The sequence below is a fragment of the Echiichthys vipera genome (assembly GCF_963691815.1).
Source record: "Echiichthys vipera genome assembly, chromosome: 3".
NCBI classification, from domain to species: Eukaryota; Metazoa; Chordata; class Actinopteri; order Perciformes; family Trachinidae; genus Echiichthys; species Echiichthys vipera.
The window spans coordinates 13,261,610-13,278,345 of NC_139828.1; the positions used below are offsets into that span (position 1 = coordinate 13,261,610).

The 16,736-nt window shown below is 39.9% G+C and overlaps 1 protein-coding gene across 1 annotated transcript in view; it reads right to left on the reverse strand.

The window, feature by feature from the left end:
• faf1 (Fas (TNFRSF6) associated factor 1) overlaps nucleotides 1-16,736 on the reverse strand; it is a 62,306-nt gene that overhangs the window by 43,054 nt on the left and 2,516 nt on the right. Inside the window, exons 2-7 of the mRNA XM_083940322.1 lie at nucleotides 16,015-16,083; nucleotides 12,959-13,005; nucleotides 10,249-10,514; nucleotides 10,059-10,150; nucleotides 9,167-9,258; nucleotides 336-441 (exon numbers count right to left, since the gene is read on the reverse strand). Coding sequence (XP_083796448.1) covers nucleotides 336-441; nucleotides 9,167-9,258; nucleotides 10,059-10,150; nucleotides 10,249-10,514; nucleotides 12,959-13,005; nucleotides 16,015-16,083 — 672 coding nt within the window. The remainder of the gene's footprint in view (nucleotides 1-335; nucleotides 442-9,166; nucleotides 9,259-10,058; nucleotides 10,151-10,248; nucleotides 10,515-12,958; nucleotides 13,006-16,014; nucleotides 16,084-16,736) is intronic.

Consider the following 16,736-nt stretch of genomic DNA (forward strand, 5'->3'; position numbering starts at 1 on the left):
CTAGATCAAACAATGTTCGGTATTTAAACCGCCTCCTTAGATTGTTGAGACAGGGAGAAAGAGCGTTGGGAAGTGGGGGAGAAAAAGAGGGGGTTGTACCTGACCGCAGCTGTGAGAGTAATTATATGCTCGGAAATGTGATCATTTGCGATGAATAATGAATCGATGGCTGAGATAGACTAGCAATGTTTGGCAAATGGAATGAAAGCTATGGGAAACTAGATTTAGGTAGTGCTGTGGGTGAGTTACTGAGCTCTTTTGTGTGTGCCTGTGCATATAAAGTGACTTTTTGATGTCCTGTATGGTTTGTGTCTGCGTGCAAGCTGAAGTTATACCTCCTGTATGGTTCTGGAGCCGGGGAAGTTGAGACTGTAGTCCCTCTGAGCCTCGCGGTGGCTGATGACCAGCAGGAAATTTTGGTTTAACGACTCCTGTAGACCACTAAATGGGGGAGAAAAAAAACCAGTAAGGAATAGGATGAACACAGTACGAGATAAAATATATAGAAATTGATGCAGAAACTGAATATGTAAATGTGGAGGTGCAGATTAATGATGCAAAAGGAAGACAAGAAGGGGGCACAGAAAAATAAATAATAATCACAAAGAGCGACTCAGTCAAGTAAAGGGCAAGCTGAAACTCGTCAACTAGTGGAAACCTGCTGGCCTGCAGGGAGGGGGGTGCATCCTCTGGGGGAAAGTCGCCTACTTCACTGGTTGTGTCTTAACAAGCCTGGCCAGAGCTGTGTTCAGCACAGCATGCTACTGCAGCTATGACCACCTGCACAATAACAGCATGAGTCCATCAATTTGCTTTATTGCTAACAAACCTGGCAGCTATTATGAGATAAACCCAGGAGAGCCTTCAGCACCTTTCGAACTACAAACCCTAAAGATGCCTTGAAAGCAAGATTTTACTGTGGCATACAGTAACCCATACGGATGACATCTGCAGGGTTTGATAAGGTTGTCGATCAACACCAACAACTTAACAATTACCTTTCCACTGAGTACTGAGTTTTCTGGCTTTTTTCTTTGGTTTCAGAGTGTGAACTATTCAGCATGTAAGGGACCAGCACTGCAACTACTTCCATTATCAAGCCAAAGAAGCAAATGATGAAATGAAGAACCCTTATTGTTTATCATGATGCCCCACCTCTTTAGCAGATGCTGCTGGATTACTGCTGTATTAGAGCTGTACTTCACTTATTCTGTCTAGCTTCTGAAACATGACTGTATAGTGATTATACTCATATCAGGATGATTCTATGATTAATGACCGTGTAATATTCCTAAACTAAGATACTATCTGCATTAATTTTAATGTGAAAGCAAAATATTTTTCCTTTCCTTTTTAGAATAACCTCATACTATTACACCATGGAAGTAAAATGGTAAGATCGCTGACAAACTGATAATTACAGAGCCGAGAGAAACTCACAGGAGTATTAATAAAACCTGTCCAACTTGGACATCTAAACTATCTATCCATTAGGGGTGGCACGGTTTACCGAAAAAATCTGTCCCGTTCGGTACGCATGTCACGGTTCGGTACACGTGTGTACCGTTCGGTTTATGAGGTGCAACGTAGCGTAAGCCTTCATGACAGCTGTCCTCTCTTGTATCCGTCTCAGCGCTACGTCTCAGCGCGTTTATGTAACGTTCATTTGTGTCAGTCCAGTTTCTGATGAATAAACTAATGTTTCATATGTGCTTGTCAGCCTGGTAAAGTAACCTCTAACTGAAGTAATCAAATAAATGTAGTGGAGTAAAAGTACAATATTTCCACTGATTTGTATTGGAGCAGAAGTAGAAAGTAGCATGTCAATAAAATACTCAAGTAAGGGACAAGAGCCTCAAACTTGTACTTCAGTCCAATAATTAAGTGTAAACCTCTGGTTCACAGGTTTATTCATTCAACAAGGATTGCTTTTTGACAATCTTGTTGCACTTTGAGGCCTATGACTACTATTTACATTGATAAAATAAAGACAATATACTGTATGCACTCCTATGTCACTGCATTGTTTTACAATATCCATTCATGTGATGCTCATATTTTTCCGGCCTCTGATTTTGTATCATTTTCGTCAACCGGCCCCAATTCCAAATATATCGAATAACCCTGATGTAGCCTATTTCAGTCAGTTCAGTGATTGCTGTTTATGTGTATTTTAGTGAAAGAAAACCTATTTTCTTATTTTTTTCTAAGATTTGATAATGTAAAAGTGTTTATAAGTGTTTTCTTACCTAAAAGGCAAACAACTGTTTACATTTTTGCCAACTAAATATATAAACGTGTAAATGCAGCAGTGTGTCTCCTACTGTTTCAAAATCTCACTTCACTTTCATTTAAGATTGTTAGAGTAATCCCTAAACAAGCTGCCTCATTATTTCAGTTTTTGCATGATTGCGAGACATGTCCTTGAGAATATCTGATTAGTTTTTTCTTTTAATTATTAGGCTACAAATCTGATACATGGTATTTTTAGAATCTAAAAGAAATAGAAAAAAACAACCAAACCGAAAAACCGTGACCCCAAAACCGTGATATGAACCAAACAGTGGATTTTGTGAACCGTTCCACCCCTACTATCTATAGATATCCTCAAAGCATAAACAACATTCACTGGTGGACAAAATAACAGATTAAAGCTGTTTACAGCAGGTAATCACTGGTCTGAGATGTTCACACTCTCACAGTGGATGTCATATGCTGATTACATTGTGAGCAGAGACCTGAAGGGTCAGACTTTCTGGACAGGCACCGTAGCTCGCTCAGCAGCTTACAGCTGTGACAGAGACGCTGTGACCGATGCAAACGCAGACACTTTGTGTGCTTCACGTAGAGAGGAGGTGGTGGGGGAATCAACTTTTGGAAGCTTCATTTACAATAAGCTGTGAGGTTAAGTAGCGTTTTGAGCAAACGCGGTGTCTGTGAGGCTGAATATCAATGGGAGGCTTAAGGGCCGAAGCAGGCACTTAATCAGGGCTCAGAACCCAAGGAGAGGAGGAAGAGTTGAGAGAAAGAGAGGGATGGGGGAATTAATATGTAGCGCACACATTAATTATGCAATCACACCCTTAATCTGCACAGATCTGGACGAGCTTATGTTAACAGAAGCTCAAATTTACTGTAATGACAGCATATTTACATTGACTAAAACTACGAAATCAATATGTAAATGTAATGTTTGTTGTAGCTAACTGGGGAAGATTGGAAATGTGTGGAGTGGGAAGGATGGATGCATATGTAATAAGGCTGAGCAGAAGGATGATAGAGATGTGTGTATGTGTGAGAGTGTGAGTGAGAAAGAAAAAGAGAGAGCAATGGAAGGGGTAGGGACACATAAATAAGGATCTAGCTAATATCATGATTATGTTTGGACACAGTCCCGGGCTACTGCTGGCAAGCATCTAGACTCCTAAACAGACAGAGATAGAGGGTAAACTGAGTGGAAGTGTTACTCTGTCCTTCCAAGCAAAGAAGGAACATCTTATCAGTCATATATGGCAGACCGACGAGCCATTTGGTGCATGTGTGGGTGAAGTTCTGTTCAAGATTTACTTTGAAAAATCGGATCACTCGTTGTGCTCTTTAGTACAAATATAGCTACTCAAAATATCAAATGCATTCAGAGGGGAAAATGTCCCATCTGCCTAAAGAGTCCTCCTGGTTCATATAAACGAAACACCCATGTTTCAAGTCTAATATCCCTTTGTGTCGACTGCTTTCACCACCAATGTTTTCAAAGCAGCTGTAGTCTGATAGAAGCAGGCCCTTCAAGCAGTACGGGGTTGAAATGTGGAAGGCTCAGTGTTTGCTCCTGCCTTTAGAGGTCTTTTTCTCACTCAATACACACACTCGTGACATCCAGGTTGGCCTGCAACATCTCTGGAGGTACTCGACATGGCATAAGGGTGTCGGGAGGAAAATGTCATTTAACTTTATGGACAGAGAAAATGGAGCGTTTTGCAGGGGAGAAGAGCAGGCTAAACAGATTGGTTTCATTCTGAGGTAAGCCCATCGCCTAAGCTGTGAGTCCCTGCAGCACAGAGCAGACTCTAGACCTTATTAAACTAGCACTGCCAGACAGAGATACACACACACACATACTCAAATTGTGGCATGTGCCTGGAGAACACAAAAATACCCATACACACATTCTCTTCAACCTCACACACTGACACATACAATGCGTTTCATCTGCTTAGAGACAAACAAACGCATAAAAAAACACTGACCAGTAGAGTTGTTGCCTCCAATACATAGAGAGGAGGTCAAATACACACAGGGTCTTCTTACCTCCTCCACATTTTGCATCCACAACAAAGCAGACGGATGCGAAACCGTTGAGGCTCTGCTCTGTTTTGTTCTGCCATCTTGTCCCAAAGTTAATCAGCATTCTAACTGTTAAATACTTCCCATCAGGACTGTGTTAGCCAACTAGCTAGCTTCCTTACCTATAGCATCTGTGAATCTGCTACTGAATAGATGACACACAGAGGGAGAGGTGGGGAGAGGGGCAGGATGCCACGATAAAAAACACACAAAACCTAATGAATCATTTTTGCAATTTCAATTTCAAATGTCTATGAGAGTTCAAATTAAAATAACCTTTCCTTGGCAAACATGCTTCCTGAGAGCTGAGCGGAGAATAAATGACGAAGGAAACAGGCTCCATTGAAATATTCATCAGGCCTTCATCATTTATGCAAGAGATTAGGTCCTCCTCAACACCCTCTTGTATTCACAGGCAGTCATCAACATGGCCACAGAGAAAAACCTTCTTCAGGCCGGGCTTTGACACTGCAGTAGTAACTGCACCATCACATCACTAACTAAATAACTACCTGAGATGGATTGGTGCTCAAATGAAAATCTCCCAAAGCCTCAAGATTTATTTCTAATCAAACAAGACAACTTCTGGGGTTTACTCAGCGGGATCATAATGACAGTGCAGCATTATTTAATCAGTCGGTTTGGTTTAGGTGTGTGTGCTGCATGAGCCAAGCTTTACAAAGTAATTGCCAGAGAAATTACCATTTATCAGACATTTGCATTTTTGGTCAGCAACAATTTGAAGCAAATAAACATTGTGAAATTAAATTTGGTTGGATATCTGTCTTATGTCTTTTTAGACTCCAATTACAAAATAGCATATATAATTTACGCATTTATTTTAATTCATTAGTTTATTTGTAAGGGACAAGTGCAGAGAAACATTGGAAACTTCAAAAGCAGTGTCCAAAGTACTGTCCATGTACAGTATATGTATATAACCAAAGCTCATTTCCAACTCCAGTCCATTGATGGACATTGATAGGTCAAGTAATCATAAAAATGACGTGTTATAGTTTAAAATCTTAAAATCAGCGCACAGAATAATCAAAAACAACAACCATTCATGAAAACACAAACACATTAGACACACAAATAGACAAAACAAAACACAAAGACATTTACAGGAGACACTGGTAGTTACAGTAACCTAATTTAAAACTAATTAAATAAATAATTTTAAAAAAGATAAGAATTTGAACCGAAAATATTGTTCAAGTTCTTGGAGAAACGCATTAGTAGCTTGTAGATATTTATCCATAAAACAGAAATACCTCCAGCAATCCACTTATGATTTATTTCACGGTTATTATCATGTCATGCATGAGTTCTTCTTTCTTGCAGGCTGGCTGTATTTTAGTGTGCCATTTTCCACCATCCTAGAAATCAAATAAGACCCAAAAATAAAATATGAGGTTGTTATTCGTAGATGTCAATACTTCAATTTTAAAAAAGCTGTTTTCCAGTGGCGCGGCCAGCATGTTGGATATAGAAGAAAACTATGATCTGTGTGAACAAACTAAACCCGGATGTAGTAGGTGATTTCAGGTGGGGTGCTACCCACCTTATTAGAAAATGTAACAATCCCCCTAGTAGCAGAAAGAGTGCAGGGACAGAGGGGTTGTTTAGTTGACCATTAGTTAGTCTAGTCTGCAGACTCATTGATTCTTTATCTGACTGAGGTTTGTGCAAATTACAATCTATGGCCCCAACCATGGCTCTGAAATATCAGTAACCCAATTGTGCATTGATAAATCCATGGCTCTGTCCGTCGTGCTGAGGTCGTCGCTTGACGCGGGTAAATGTCCCCCTGTACCTAATCACCTACTATATGGGAGACCCTTTTATGAACTCCAAACTCCACTCGAGCTGTAAGCAGAAGTAAAGACACAGGTTTTTATCCTGAAACTTGAAGGACGGTCAAGTAAAACAGGAAAAAGCTGCAGTCTTTGACTTCATGTTTGCCTCTGCAGTGCTGCAGTGTGTTTTGTTTTTTTGTTTAAACTGAAAACAAATTTGATGCCACGGATACAACAGTATCTGCGGCTATATTGTAAATTGGACTGATCTAAGTGTGAGTCCAGTGACAGTGGCCAGTTTAAAAAGGCATGGACACTGCAGCCTGTCTTTTGGAGATATGTCTTCAGTTGCATAGTCAAGTCTTTTTGCAGTTTTTCATATATTAGGAGCCATGCCACCAGAAGAACAAAATACCAATTATTGATTTAATTTCTTGTAATGAAGAGACAATAAATGTGTGTAACACATTCTAATTTAAGCAATACTGAGAGAGGGAGAACTTACTAAAGTAATGTTTTTTGGAAGAGTTATATATCTACTGGAGCTGAAATATTTGCTTAATTCATCATTTTGTTTTTAATATTTGTGCAGCCGTAGAAAGTGGTAACAGATTAGATAAATTGCCTATATCAAGATACATTCCTTCCCTGCAAACTTGAGGTTGAAGCCTTTCCTGGCACTGAGCTCTGTCTACAGCAACACATTTGCACACACATTGCACTTACTGTGGATTTACGGTGTGACCACAGTTTATTTTTTAATGCAAGCTAACAGCTTGTCTGGTGCCGCTACAAGGGACTGCTCCCCCTCCTACTCTGTGATCTGCCACCTATCCTCTCCCAGTATGACAGCAGAGTCACCATACACACACACACATTCATACACAAATGCATGTGCATACACACCGAAGCCCACCCACTCCATTCAACCCCAACTGTCCTCTATCCAAATAGCTGACACAGAATAATGAGCTCCTGACACCCAAAATGATATCGATAACACTTAGAGAAATGGCAACGGCACTGCTAAAAAGACACAGCAGTAAGTGAGGGAGTGAGAAGACGAGGAGAGGGAGGTGAGGGAGGGAAGACTGGGGAGATGAAGGCCATTAGCTGCCAACACAATATAACTACCACTTAGCCTAACTAGCAGGCAAAGCGGCAAACTGCCAAATGACTTCTTTTACAAGTGTTTTGGTGACATGGGGATTCTTGCTTGGCTACTAACATGAGGAAATGTGGGGAGGGTTACAATATAATATATATTTTGATTTAGAATCCACTGTCACCAAACAAACTCAGGCCAGTATATGTGAGACTATAAACTTTATATATACTCTGGCTAAAAGAAATAGGATGATTTTGATAAAACGGACGATTTAATTAACTTCAATGATTCCAAGAAATAAAGTTAAACTGGCAGAATGTCACACCAATCAAGAGAAAAAAAACATATTCTGCAGGTCAGGCTTTGCTTACACAAGTAAAATTAAATCAGCCGTGTATAATAAAATATCCATTTTATTATCACCCAAACATATGACTACATTAGTTTCCTTAATCTGTAGAGCTAAGTCATTCACAAAAAATGCAAAAAGAGTTAAAGAAAGGATATCACCTTGCGTTACTCCAAAAGGTACAACTAGGAAACTACACAAGGTCTGGACTGCTTTTTAATTTATCATCCACCCCTGCTACCGTACCTTTAAAAAGGAGGTCAGTTTCTATGAATCCACTACAATGTATGTATTTTGAAAGTAATAAAAAAATAAAGAAATTAAAGTGGATTTGCCATTGTCAGTTCTAGTTCTAGTTCTAGTAATGGTTAATATTTAATATATATGATTGAAAAATACTTGTTTCTTTCTGAATACAATCTGCTCATCAAGGAGATTTCCATTCCATTTCGATTGGAATTTTCTTAGGACCCAATTATTTTTTTATTTCCAATATTGTTGCGGGTTATTGCTTTGTTATGGATCTAGTTGCAATGCTTGTCGCCTTCTGAACTACCTTTTAAAGAGCCGCACAATCTTATCCAAAATAAATAAATAAAGTCCGCTTGTATTTTTCCCTACAATGCCTTCTTAACAATGGGTCCTTCCGTTGCATTTTGGGAATTACCTTTCTGCCATTTTAGTTCTGCCCTCCAATATGCCATATACCTACCCATTTACAGACATAATATCTTACATGCAGAGGTCAGAAGTATGCACCCTCACATATATCAATTTTTACCAGTCCACTGCGCTTCCCTGCTAATTTTAGATAAAAAGGGTCGACAAATAGACAGTTGAAGTGAGAGGAGAAATATGACTTCTTTGGACAATGTTGACCTGACACTGATGAAAGGACAATCACATGTTCAGCTGCCACCTGTGATTGTATTACTGCTTTGGCTTTACACTGAGCAGCCGGACATTTCAGAAGGAAAGGTTGCTAATACTTCCTCAGATTCACTGATATGAAGAGAGCAACCTCTTGGTGGAGAACACAGATTTTCATGAAGCTTTCGCAACAAATCTCTATTGTCACTGGGTACTATCACTAATGTGACATACTGGTTTGTTTGTTTCTTTAAAAAAGGAATAAATAATATATATGAAGTGTGGATATCATATACAAAGCCAATGAACAGTACAATATAAAATAACCTTAAGCAAGCAAGAATGTCAGGCTGAAAGAAACAAAGATGGGAGGGATAGATATTATTTACACAACAGAGATTGCAGCGGTAGATGTTCCTCTCAAAATGTCACAATGGATGTGAAAAAATTAATGTGCAGGTCAAATGTCTCTTAATGTACCAATGAATATGGTGTTTGCTAGCTGGTTTCTGTATGCATCCTCTCCATAACAGGATACAGACCGCCACCTTGTGTTCACTATGAGGTACCACGTTCCCCATGTCACTACCAGTTTTATTTCATAGTGTATGTGTACCAGGTTGGGAAGAGGAGCAGGATTTATTATGTCACTACAAATACAAAGCAGAGTGAGAGAATGCTGTATGCTGGGCTGAATACCTGTTTTTGCTGGTGCTGGCAGTGGGGGCGATATCTGGGGTCAGGACATACAGGCTGTTGTTCTTGGGCAGGTGTAAACTTCTCATCACGGTCTGTACACACACACACACACACACACACACACACACACACACAAACACACAGACAAACACCTTCAAAATATTTCCACTCACTAGAAAGGACTTCGGGTTGTGGAGATAATTATTTGTTACGTGAATACATGTGTATTTATTTCTGCATATGAATGAATATTTGGAGGGAAGTCTGTTACTCTGCACTACTTATTAATTGTGTTGGGACGTCAAATAGTTGTGAGGGAGGCAACAGGCCTGTGAGCAAGACAATTGTTGGTATGTCGGCTAGGGCTCAGTGACCTGAGCAAAGCAGTGAGGACCAGTGGTGTGATTTCAACTTGGCCACAGATGCTTTGGAAAAAAATGACATTGATGATTCATTGACCCCCTTTGTGCACATGCATTAGATTTGTGGATGTAGCTGTGCTGGTTGTACCAAGATCCCGGCTTGTGACCAAAGGTGACCGGACCTTTGCTGTCAGAGCCCCCAGAGAGTAGAACACTCTGCCTATAGACCCTTCAAGGTAATAAATATAAACATTATAAATGTGTCCTAGTGTATTTCGTTCATGTTCGTGTATCAGCTGACAGGAAGTTAACAAGGAGGTCTATTGAGATCAGATATGACCTTAGCATCTTTAAATCCCTTGTTAAAAGTGTGTTAAAAGTGTTTGTAAACTTGTTTAGAAATGTGCCATATGGACAAAGACAAATATTATACAGAATTTTACAACCAATGCTAGTACCAGATTTGTATGCTACGTTGTGTTTTTTTCATTGCCTATTTGTGACAAACATTACAGGGTCTGTTAACTCACACTGTCGGATACATCTCCACTCTTCCATCCCTTCAGCTGCATTTTGGACACTGGAACCCCAAGCTCTGTCTCGAGGATTTGTTTGATTTCTCCTGTAAATTAGATTAATGCAGAGGAAAATGTATATTCTGCACAAATAGGCATGTTGATTACTATACACAGTATGTGTATCAGTGTGTGTGGTGCTCACCAACTGTGCTGCCTTCCTCCAGTACCAGGTCTACAGTGCGCTGCCGGTACTCCACCCTGAAGTTGAGCATCCGGGGCTGGCGCTCTACGATGTGTCGGGAGGAGGGGTTTACGGGGCAAAAAGCTGAAGTTGAGGATGATGGAGGAGAGGAGGACAAAGACGAAGAGGAAGGTGGGGGAGCTGAACCTCCTGCTGCTGCATCTGCTGCTTCTGATTGGCTAGGGGGTCCGAACATGCTGGACTGGCTTGCCTCACTGGAAAAGTTACTGTACAGAAGTGAAAAGTTTAATGATGTTGTGAAAGTTTGGCTGCTAAGTCTTCATATAATACCTTAAAAATAACAGTATCTTTCATGGAAGATCATGACGGACAGAAGAAACAGCCATATATAGACAATATATATATGGCCACGTGGAACTTGTCTTTGACCTTGTCTTTAGCCTGTGTTTACCTTGCTGTTGAAAGGTGCTATACAAATATACTTGCCTTGTAACCTGATGGCCAAGAATCAATAGAGGTTACTGCAAGACAAAATATACCAACAACCAACAGCTTTCCTCCCCTCCCCCAAAACAATATCTTCTTACTCTCCATGCTTTTCTCTTTGCTGTTTGCTCAGTACCCATGATTCACACAACACAGTAAATAATGTTTTTTTTTGTCTCCTAGCCATGAACAAAGTGTGCCCTTTGTTCCTTGAAGTGTAAGCAGCAACTGTCTACCAAGAACAGAGTGCCAGACTCAGGCTTTCAAACAAAGGCTGTATTTTATTTGGCCCACCACATTCGAGAGGCAACTATCCTGAGGCGTAGGTTGAATGTCAACATTCACAAAACCTCTATGGTTCAGTAACAAACCAACCAATCAGATGAACATCCAAAACTTTTCTAAACTTAAAATTCACCAAGTAGAATTAATTTATTAATAATCACATACTGAAATTACTCAATACTGATCTGAGATCAAAAAATGTTTCAAAGGTGGTTGGATCACACAAACATTAAGTTATCTGATTCAAGCCCAGGGTATGAGACAAGTTAATGGACATGAAAGCATCTGAAAACAATCTGAATGTACGACACTGGTTGGACGACACTGGTTGGCAAAATACAAGGATGTAGTCATGCCATGAGTACATGCAAATATGTAGGACATGTAATGGACAGGCAGTATTTGCAGAAGATTATTGAGACATAATATAACTGCCACTAAAGTGAACCTGACAGACAACTACTACCACTGTACAGTATAATTCTTACTTAATGTATTGTGGGGAAATACGTATATGGTGATACAAAAAGGCGACAGATATTTTACTCAAAGAAGCAAAGGAAAAACAAGAGTGTTGCCAAGAGGATTCTTCTTGAAAGAATCTGAGAAAAAAAATTTGTTTATACTGTGAGCTCTCACAACAAGTAAAAAGATCTGGAGTGAACTTTCACCTAAACTTGGCAAAGTAACACTAAAGGCCGTTAAATTAACCGTTGTTTCTGTTTGGGCGTATTCCATGCTGCCCGACATCTAGATGGCACTGCTCTCCTGCGTAGTCCACGAGGGGTCCCAAAGCTGACAGAGCTGCTGAGCCATTAACCCACGGACAAACTGTCAGACCAGTGACCCAGTTTAACAGGGGATTCAGCATTTTTATCAAGTTCTACGAGGAAATAATTTTTGATGCCCTACGGAATTTTGTTTACTGATCAACAAGGCAAGCTTCTTATAATTCCCATCCTGCTCACTAAAGAGGACACAAGGGAGGAGGGAAATGCATTTTAGATGGGAGCGTTGGCGTAGCCTCCAACTGGCTCCAGCTCAGGTCACGTCATCAGAGTCTGTTTACTGGGCAACGCCAGCCTCCTCGTACCAGTGCCAGCCACTTAGTAAATGTGTTGGCTGCTGGTCACACTGCCAGCCAGCCTCCATTCATAGCAATGTGTGCCCTTGAGAAAGACCAGCAATATTCTCATGGCCCAAGGGCCTGAAACACACTAAAATGCATGCATGCATGCGCACACATACACACAAGTGTGTACACAAAATAAAACGGTTTAACAGAAAGTCTCCAGTTTGAGTGGGTTCAAATCAGCCCAGTGCATTCAAGAGTGTAACTAACCGTTGAGGGAAAGTGAAGGGCTCAAAGCCTCTTAAAGAAACCTTTTCTATTCAGAAAACTGTGTACAACTCCAGTCTTGGCAGAAAGTTTCCTTGCAGTTGCAGTGTCTTTTATGTTATTCCTCTATTTAATAGCAGAATAGAAACCATAGCGGGAGCCGTAACCTCCAACTCAATAGCATCTACAGTATGTTAGCATTATTTGCTAGATGGTATGTAACTAAATACTTTAATGTGACATCCAAATATCATATTTCATCATGGAAGCAGGTGATACACAAAGGGTATTCTCATCAGGTCTGCACTGGTGTACAAACTACACCCACTGTAAGCTCATGGAAACATTGATTCAATTTCCTGCTAATATAATCAGGCTTTGGTTTCCCATTTCCTGCATTATCTGAAAGTTATGATACATGTTAATCTACACTGTAGTTGCACACAAGTGTCACTAGTATCCCCACTCCCATACCAACTATTCTTATTTCCAAGAGTATTCATCATTCTAGTATGACAAAAGAAAGAACATTGAGTGTTGCAATGTCAAGTGATACATTTTCTCTGATTTATTGTAAATGTGTGGCAACATGGTTATTACCTTTGTAAGATCCCATTCTCCTGTGGTATCACTCCATTGATGGCTGCCTGTAATGAAAGGGGAATTAAATTATAAGACAATATAATGTAATTTTCTTGTCTTAGTTTCTGTACTGTACTTATGGCCAACTCTTTGCTGAAGAAAGTAGCTGACTGTGCACTGGGATCTGTAAAGTTCCCCTTATCACATGTAACAAGGCAACATTTAGTATATTTTGGTTGACATTGTAACATAGTGTTTGTTAACACATTTTCTGGCTGAGAGGTTTCAGACTCGACCTTATAAAACACGACAGAATGATGGAATATTCAAATAGGGTGGCCGATCAGAACAAAGAGAGCTGAAAGGACAAACATGACAGTAACACTTTGCATTGAGCTTTTGTCTGAATGGACAATTGATTGGATTTCCCTCGAACACTCACTATTCTTCACTGCAAAAGAACTGCACTGCAGAATCATATCCTATTCTTTTTGAATTGAATGAAAGAAATATGTAATGGCCAAAACACAAGGGTCTTATACTAGCACGGAAAGACAAACTAACAAAGTGTTGGTGGAAGAATTGTTTGGGAGAGATTCAAGAAACATTAAAAAGGTGCCCTGTGTTCAAGTTCTCGTTTACATTCAGTGTTTTCGTTACTTAACACTGTGTACTGTATTGTATAAGATATATGTTGAATGCATTGCTTTCCTCATAGAAATTTGCAGATTAGTATAAAAAGTATGATAGTTAACTATTTTAAATCCAGCAGTTTCCATCTATAACCCCTGTTGCACAGCCTTTCCAATGCGAGGGCTGTTGTGCCTTTATCAAGACGGAATGGGGGGACAGATCTGTTGCACCTCTGAGCCGGCAGCGGAGGTAGTCACAGAGCCAAAACAGCCGAACTGACGTCTGTGCTAATGGGACAGCCAGCAGGGCGGAATGATACAAGACTCGACCCTTAGGAGGGTAAAAAAGTTACAGAGCAGCGAGTAGCCTAAGTTATTAATAGCTTACAGAAACATTGAGTGCAATGGTCCATGTTCTCTTCCTTTCTCGCTCTCCCTCTCTCTCTCAAACACACACACACGTGTGGGTGCTGCATGCTGCAGTTCGTCTCTGTCCTTCTCTCTACGGACTCTGCTGAACTGTGCTTCTGTAATGTATAAAGTTGGTGCCTTGAGGGTCGTGTTGGCATTACACCGCCTTTGCTTGGTTCTGTGGGTATAATAAAACATGGCGCAACCGTGGACCTCCATTACAGCGCTACCGCTATCTCTGTGTGAAAGGGGTTTTTGTTTTCTTGCTAGCAGTCTTCTTCTGGCGCATTGCTGCATATCTTTGCGCATTACCTTCATGTGTCTGTCGTGGACCACTGTTAGATTGTGCATCGTCTGAGAGCCACTCATACAGATAACCTGCTCCATAGTGCTAATCAAGGTCAAAAACTCCATAGGGCACCATTAAGCTTCAATGAAATTAATGACATGGACACCACAATCGTCTCGATCACACTCATATAAGTTTACCAGTTTTACAGTTTACCAGTAAGGCACATGTTCTTTTTTGTTCAAAGTGTGTTGGTAGTGATCAGGACTAGACATACTTCAATACAGTACGGCAAAGGAGTCTTTGGTCACTAAAGATTCCACTTAATTAGTTGTGCCTGACCTTTTGCTAATTATTTTGTTTGTTTTTAGGTAAGAATATATTTGAGTTTCTCTACTCAATTACATAGTCCTTCGTTTCTTCCTTTTCTGTGTTATTAGAAAATGTTTTATCATAGTTTCTGCCCCATATGTAAATATAAAAAAGGGAGGATATGCTGTTGTCATGTTTGACAATTTGAAATGCCAGAAAAGGAGAAGCACAAGTGTAAATAATAAAATGAATGATGGCTAAATTCCATTTAGCTGTGTCAGCTTCAGGGTCTTCACTGTCGTAGCTTACTGGGATAGAACAGATCCATTGTTAATGTAATTAGAGACCTGTGCTTTTCCCGCTATGACATGTCAAAGTATCTGCTGGCAGGAAGGTATCTGGAAAGGTAGGGAAGACTGGAGCAAAATTATAAATTTTCAGCCTTTAATAGTGCAAACAAGCAGACCGCTGTTTTGACAAAAGTGTGTCTTCAGTCAAAACAGGTAGGGTGGAAACAGGTTTGAGAGAAGGCTACATAAAGTACCTAAAGTTTGACAATGGAATTTAATTTATTTTCTTAAAAACAGTTGCTCAGATGTCAAATCTCCTTTTGAGTATCCTTTCAGTATCAACATCCACTGTCAACTTGAAAATTGCCTATATCTTTTGGAGCATACTGACCATACAGATTGGCAGCAAAGGAGTGGATTATACTGTTATACTGTGTTCTTTGGATGTTTTGTTACTATTACTAAGCATAGTTCTATACCTCAGGTTACCTCAGGTTAACTTTTATGAAATCATTCAGGGAAAAGGAGCAACAATTCACCCATCAAATGCCAATTGTTTGGACTGTCATTTACTAAATATATTGATCATAAAATGAGATGCATAAGGATCTGAGCGGATTCCCTGCTCTGCTAAACAATCATTTTTACTTTCCCCACCCACAGCCAGCATGCACGAGCAAATTTGTTTTGTCAATGTTTACAAAAACTCTATGGTAAAAGCTACTGCAGAGGAACTGCAAGTCATCAGATTTACAGGGGCAGTCAGTGAGTCCAGGCCCCACTGTCTGTCCTGCCACTGCTTGGACTGCTGCTGCCAGTGTCGGTCTAAATATAGACTGACCCCTTCCAATAAGCACTGTACGGGAAAGTGCTTCTTGTTTTTCAAACTCATCATGAGTTTTATACAAACTTGGCAGAACTCAGTGTCTCTCAAATCAACATGCACTATGCGACACCTCCAAAGACACGCTGAGGGTGGCCATGATAGTGCCTGCTTAACAAAACTATATAAATAAATAATTTGTCCATAACACAATTACACATAGTGTGTGTTATGGGATGTGAACTTCCCTGTTGAATGTACTCTAAATGACCCAAGCCTGTCCGTTAAAGAGCAAAGCCTACACATAATGAACTTACCACTAAATCCCAGTTATTAAGCTCTAACAGAGTGATTGCCTCTGCAATGTTGTCAATTCCAGTGCAAGCCTGTGAGAAGAAAAGACAAAGCAGAAGGAATTTTTTAATTTTCATTTAGATGCCTTTACATAAAAAAGTACACAATAAAACAGTTCATGTTAACTACTATGCTAACACTCATAATAGCAACATTCAATGTGGTGGCACTGGTATTCACAAGAACTACCACCATCAATAAACTCTGATTTCTGGACTCTTGACTATTTCAAAGCAGGCTATACACAATATGTTCTTCAAAGTAAAATGATTACAATACTGTAAAGTGGGTCAGGATGCTCAAACTCCAATAATAGCTTTAATGTTATCTAAGCTTTATCTCTTTGTATTCTTCCTGAAGTGTAAAGAACAAAGTTTTAACATAGTGAACGTGTACATAGTGTTATTGTAACTGAGAGCTTTAAAACACACATTTCTCTAATAAAGTGACAACAATTTGGCACCAGCAGTGTTAAAAAGCTGCTAATCCTCGTGTAGGTGTGAACAGGCCCAGATCTAACTTCACCTTTAGAAAAATCACTTAAAACTTGTACAGAGCAGTTGAGTATATTGTCTGCTATGTGGTTGCCCACCCCTTTGCTATGTGGTTCCCACCTTGTGGAAACAACATAGCACAGTGGTGGGCAATTCCAGTCCTGAAGGGCCACAGCCCTGCATGTTTTAGG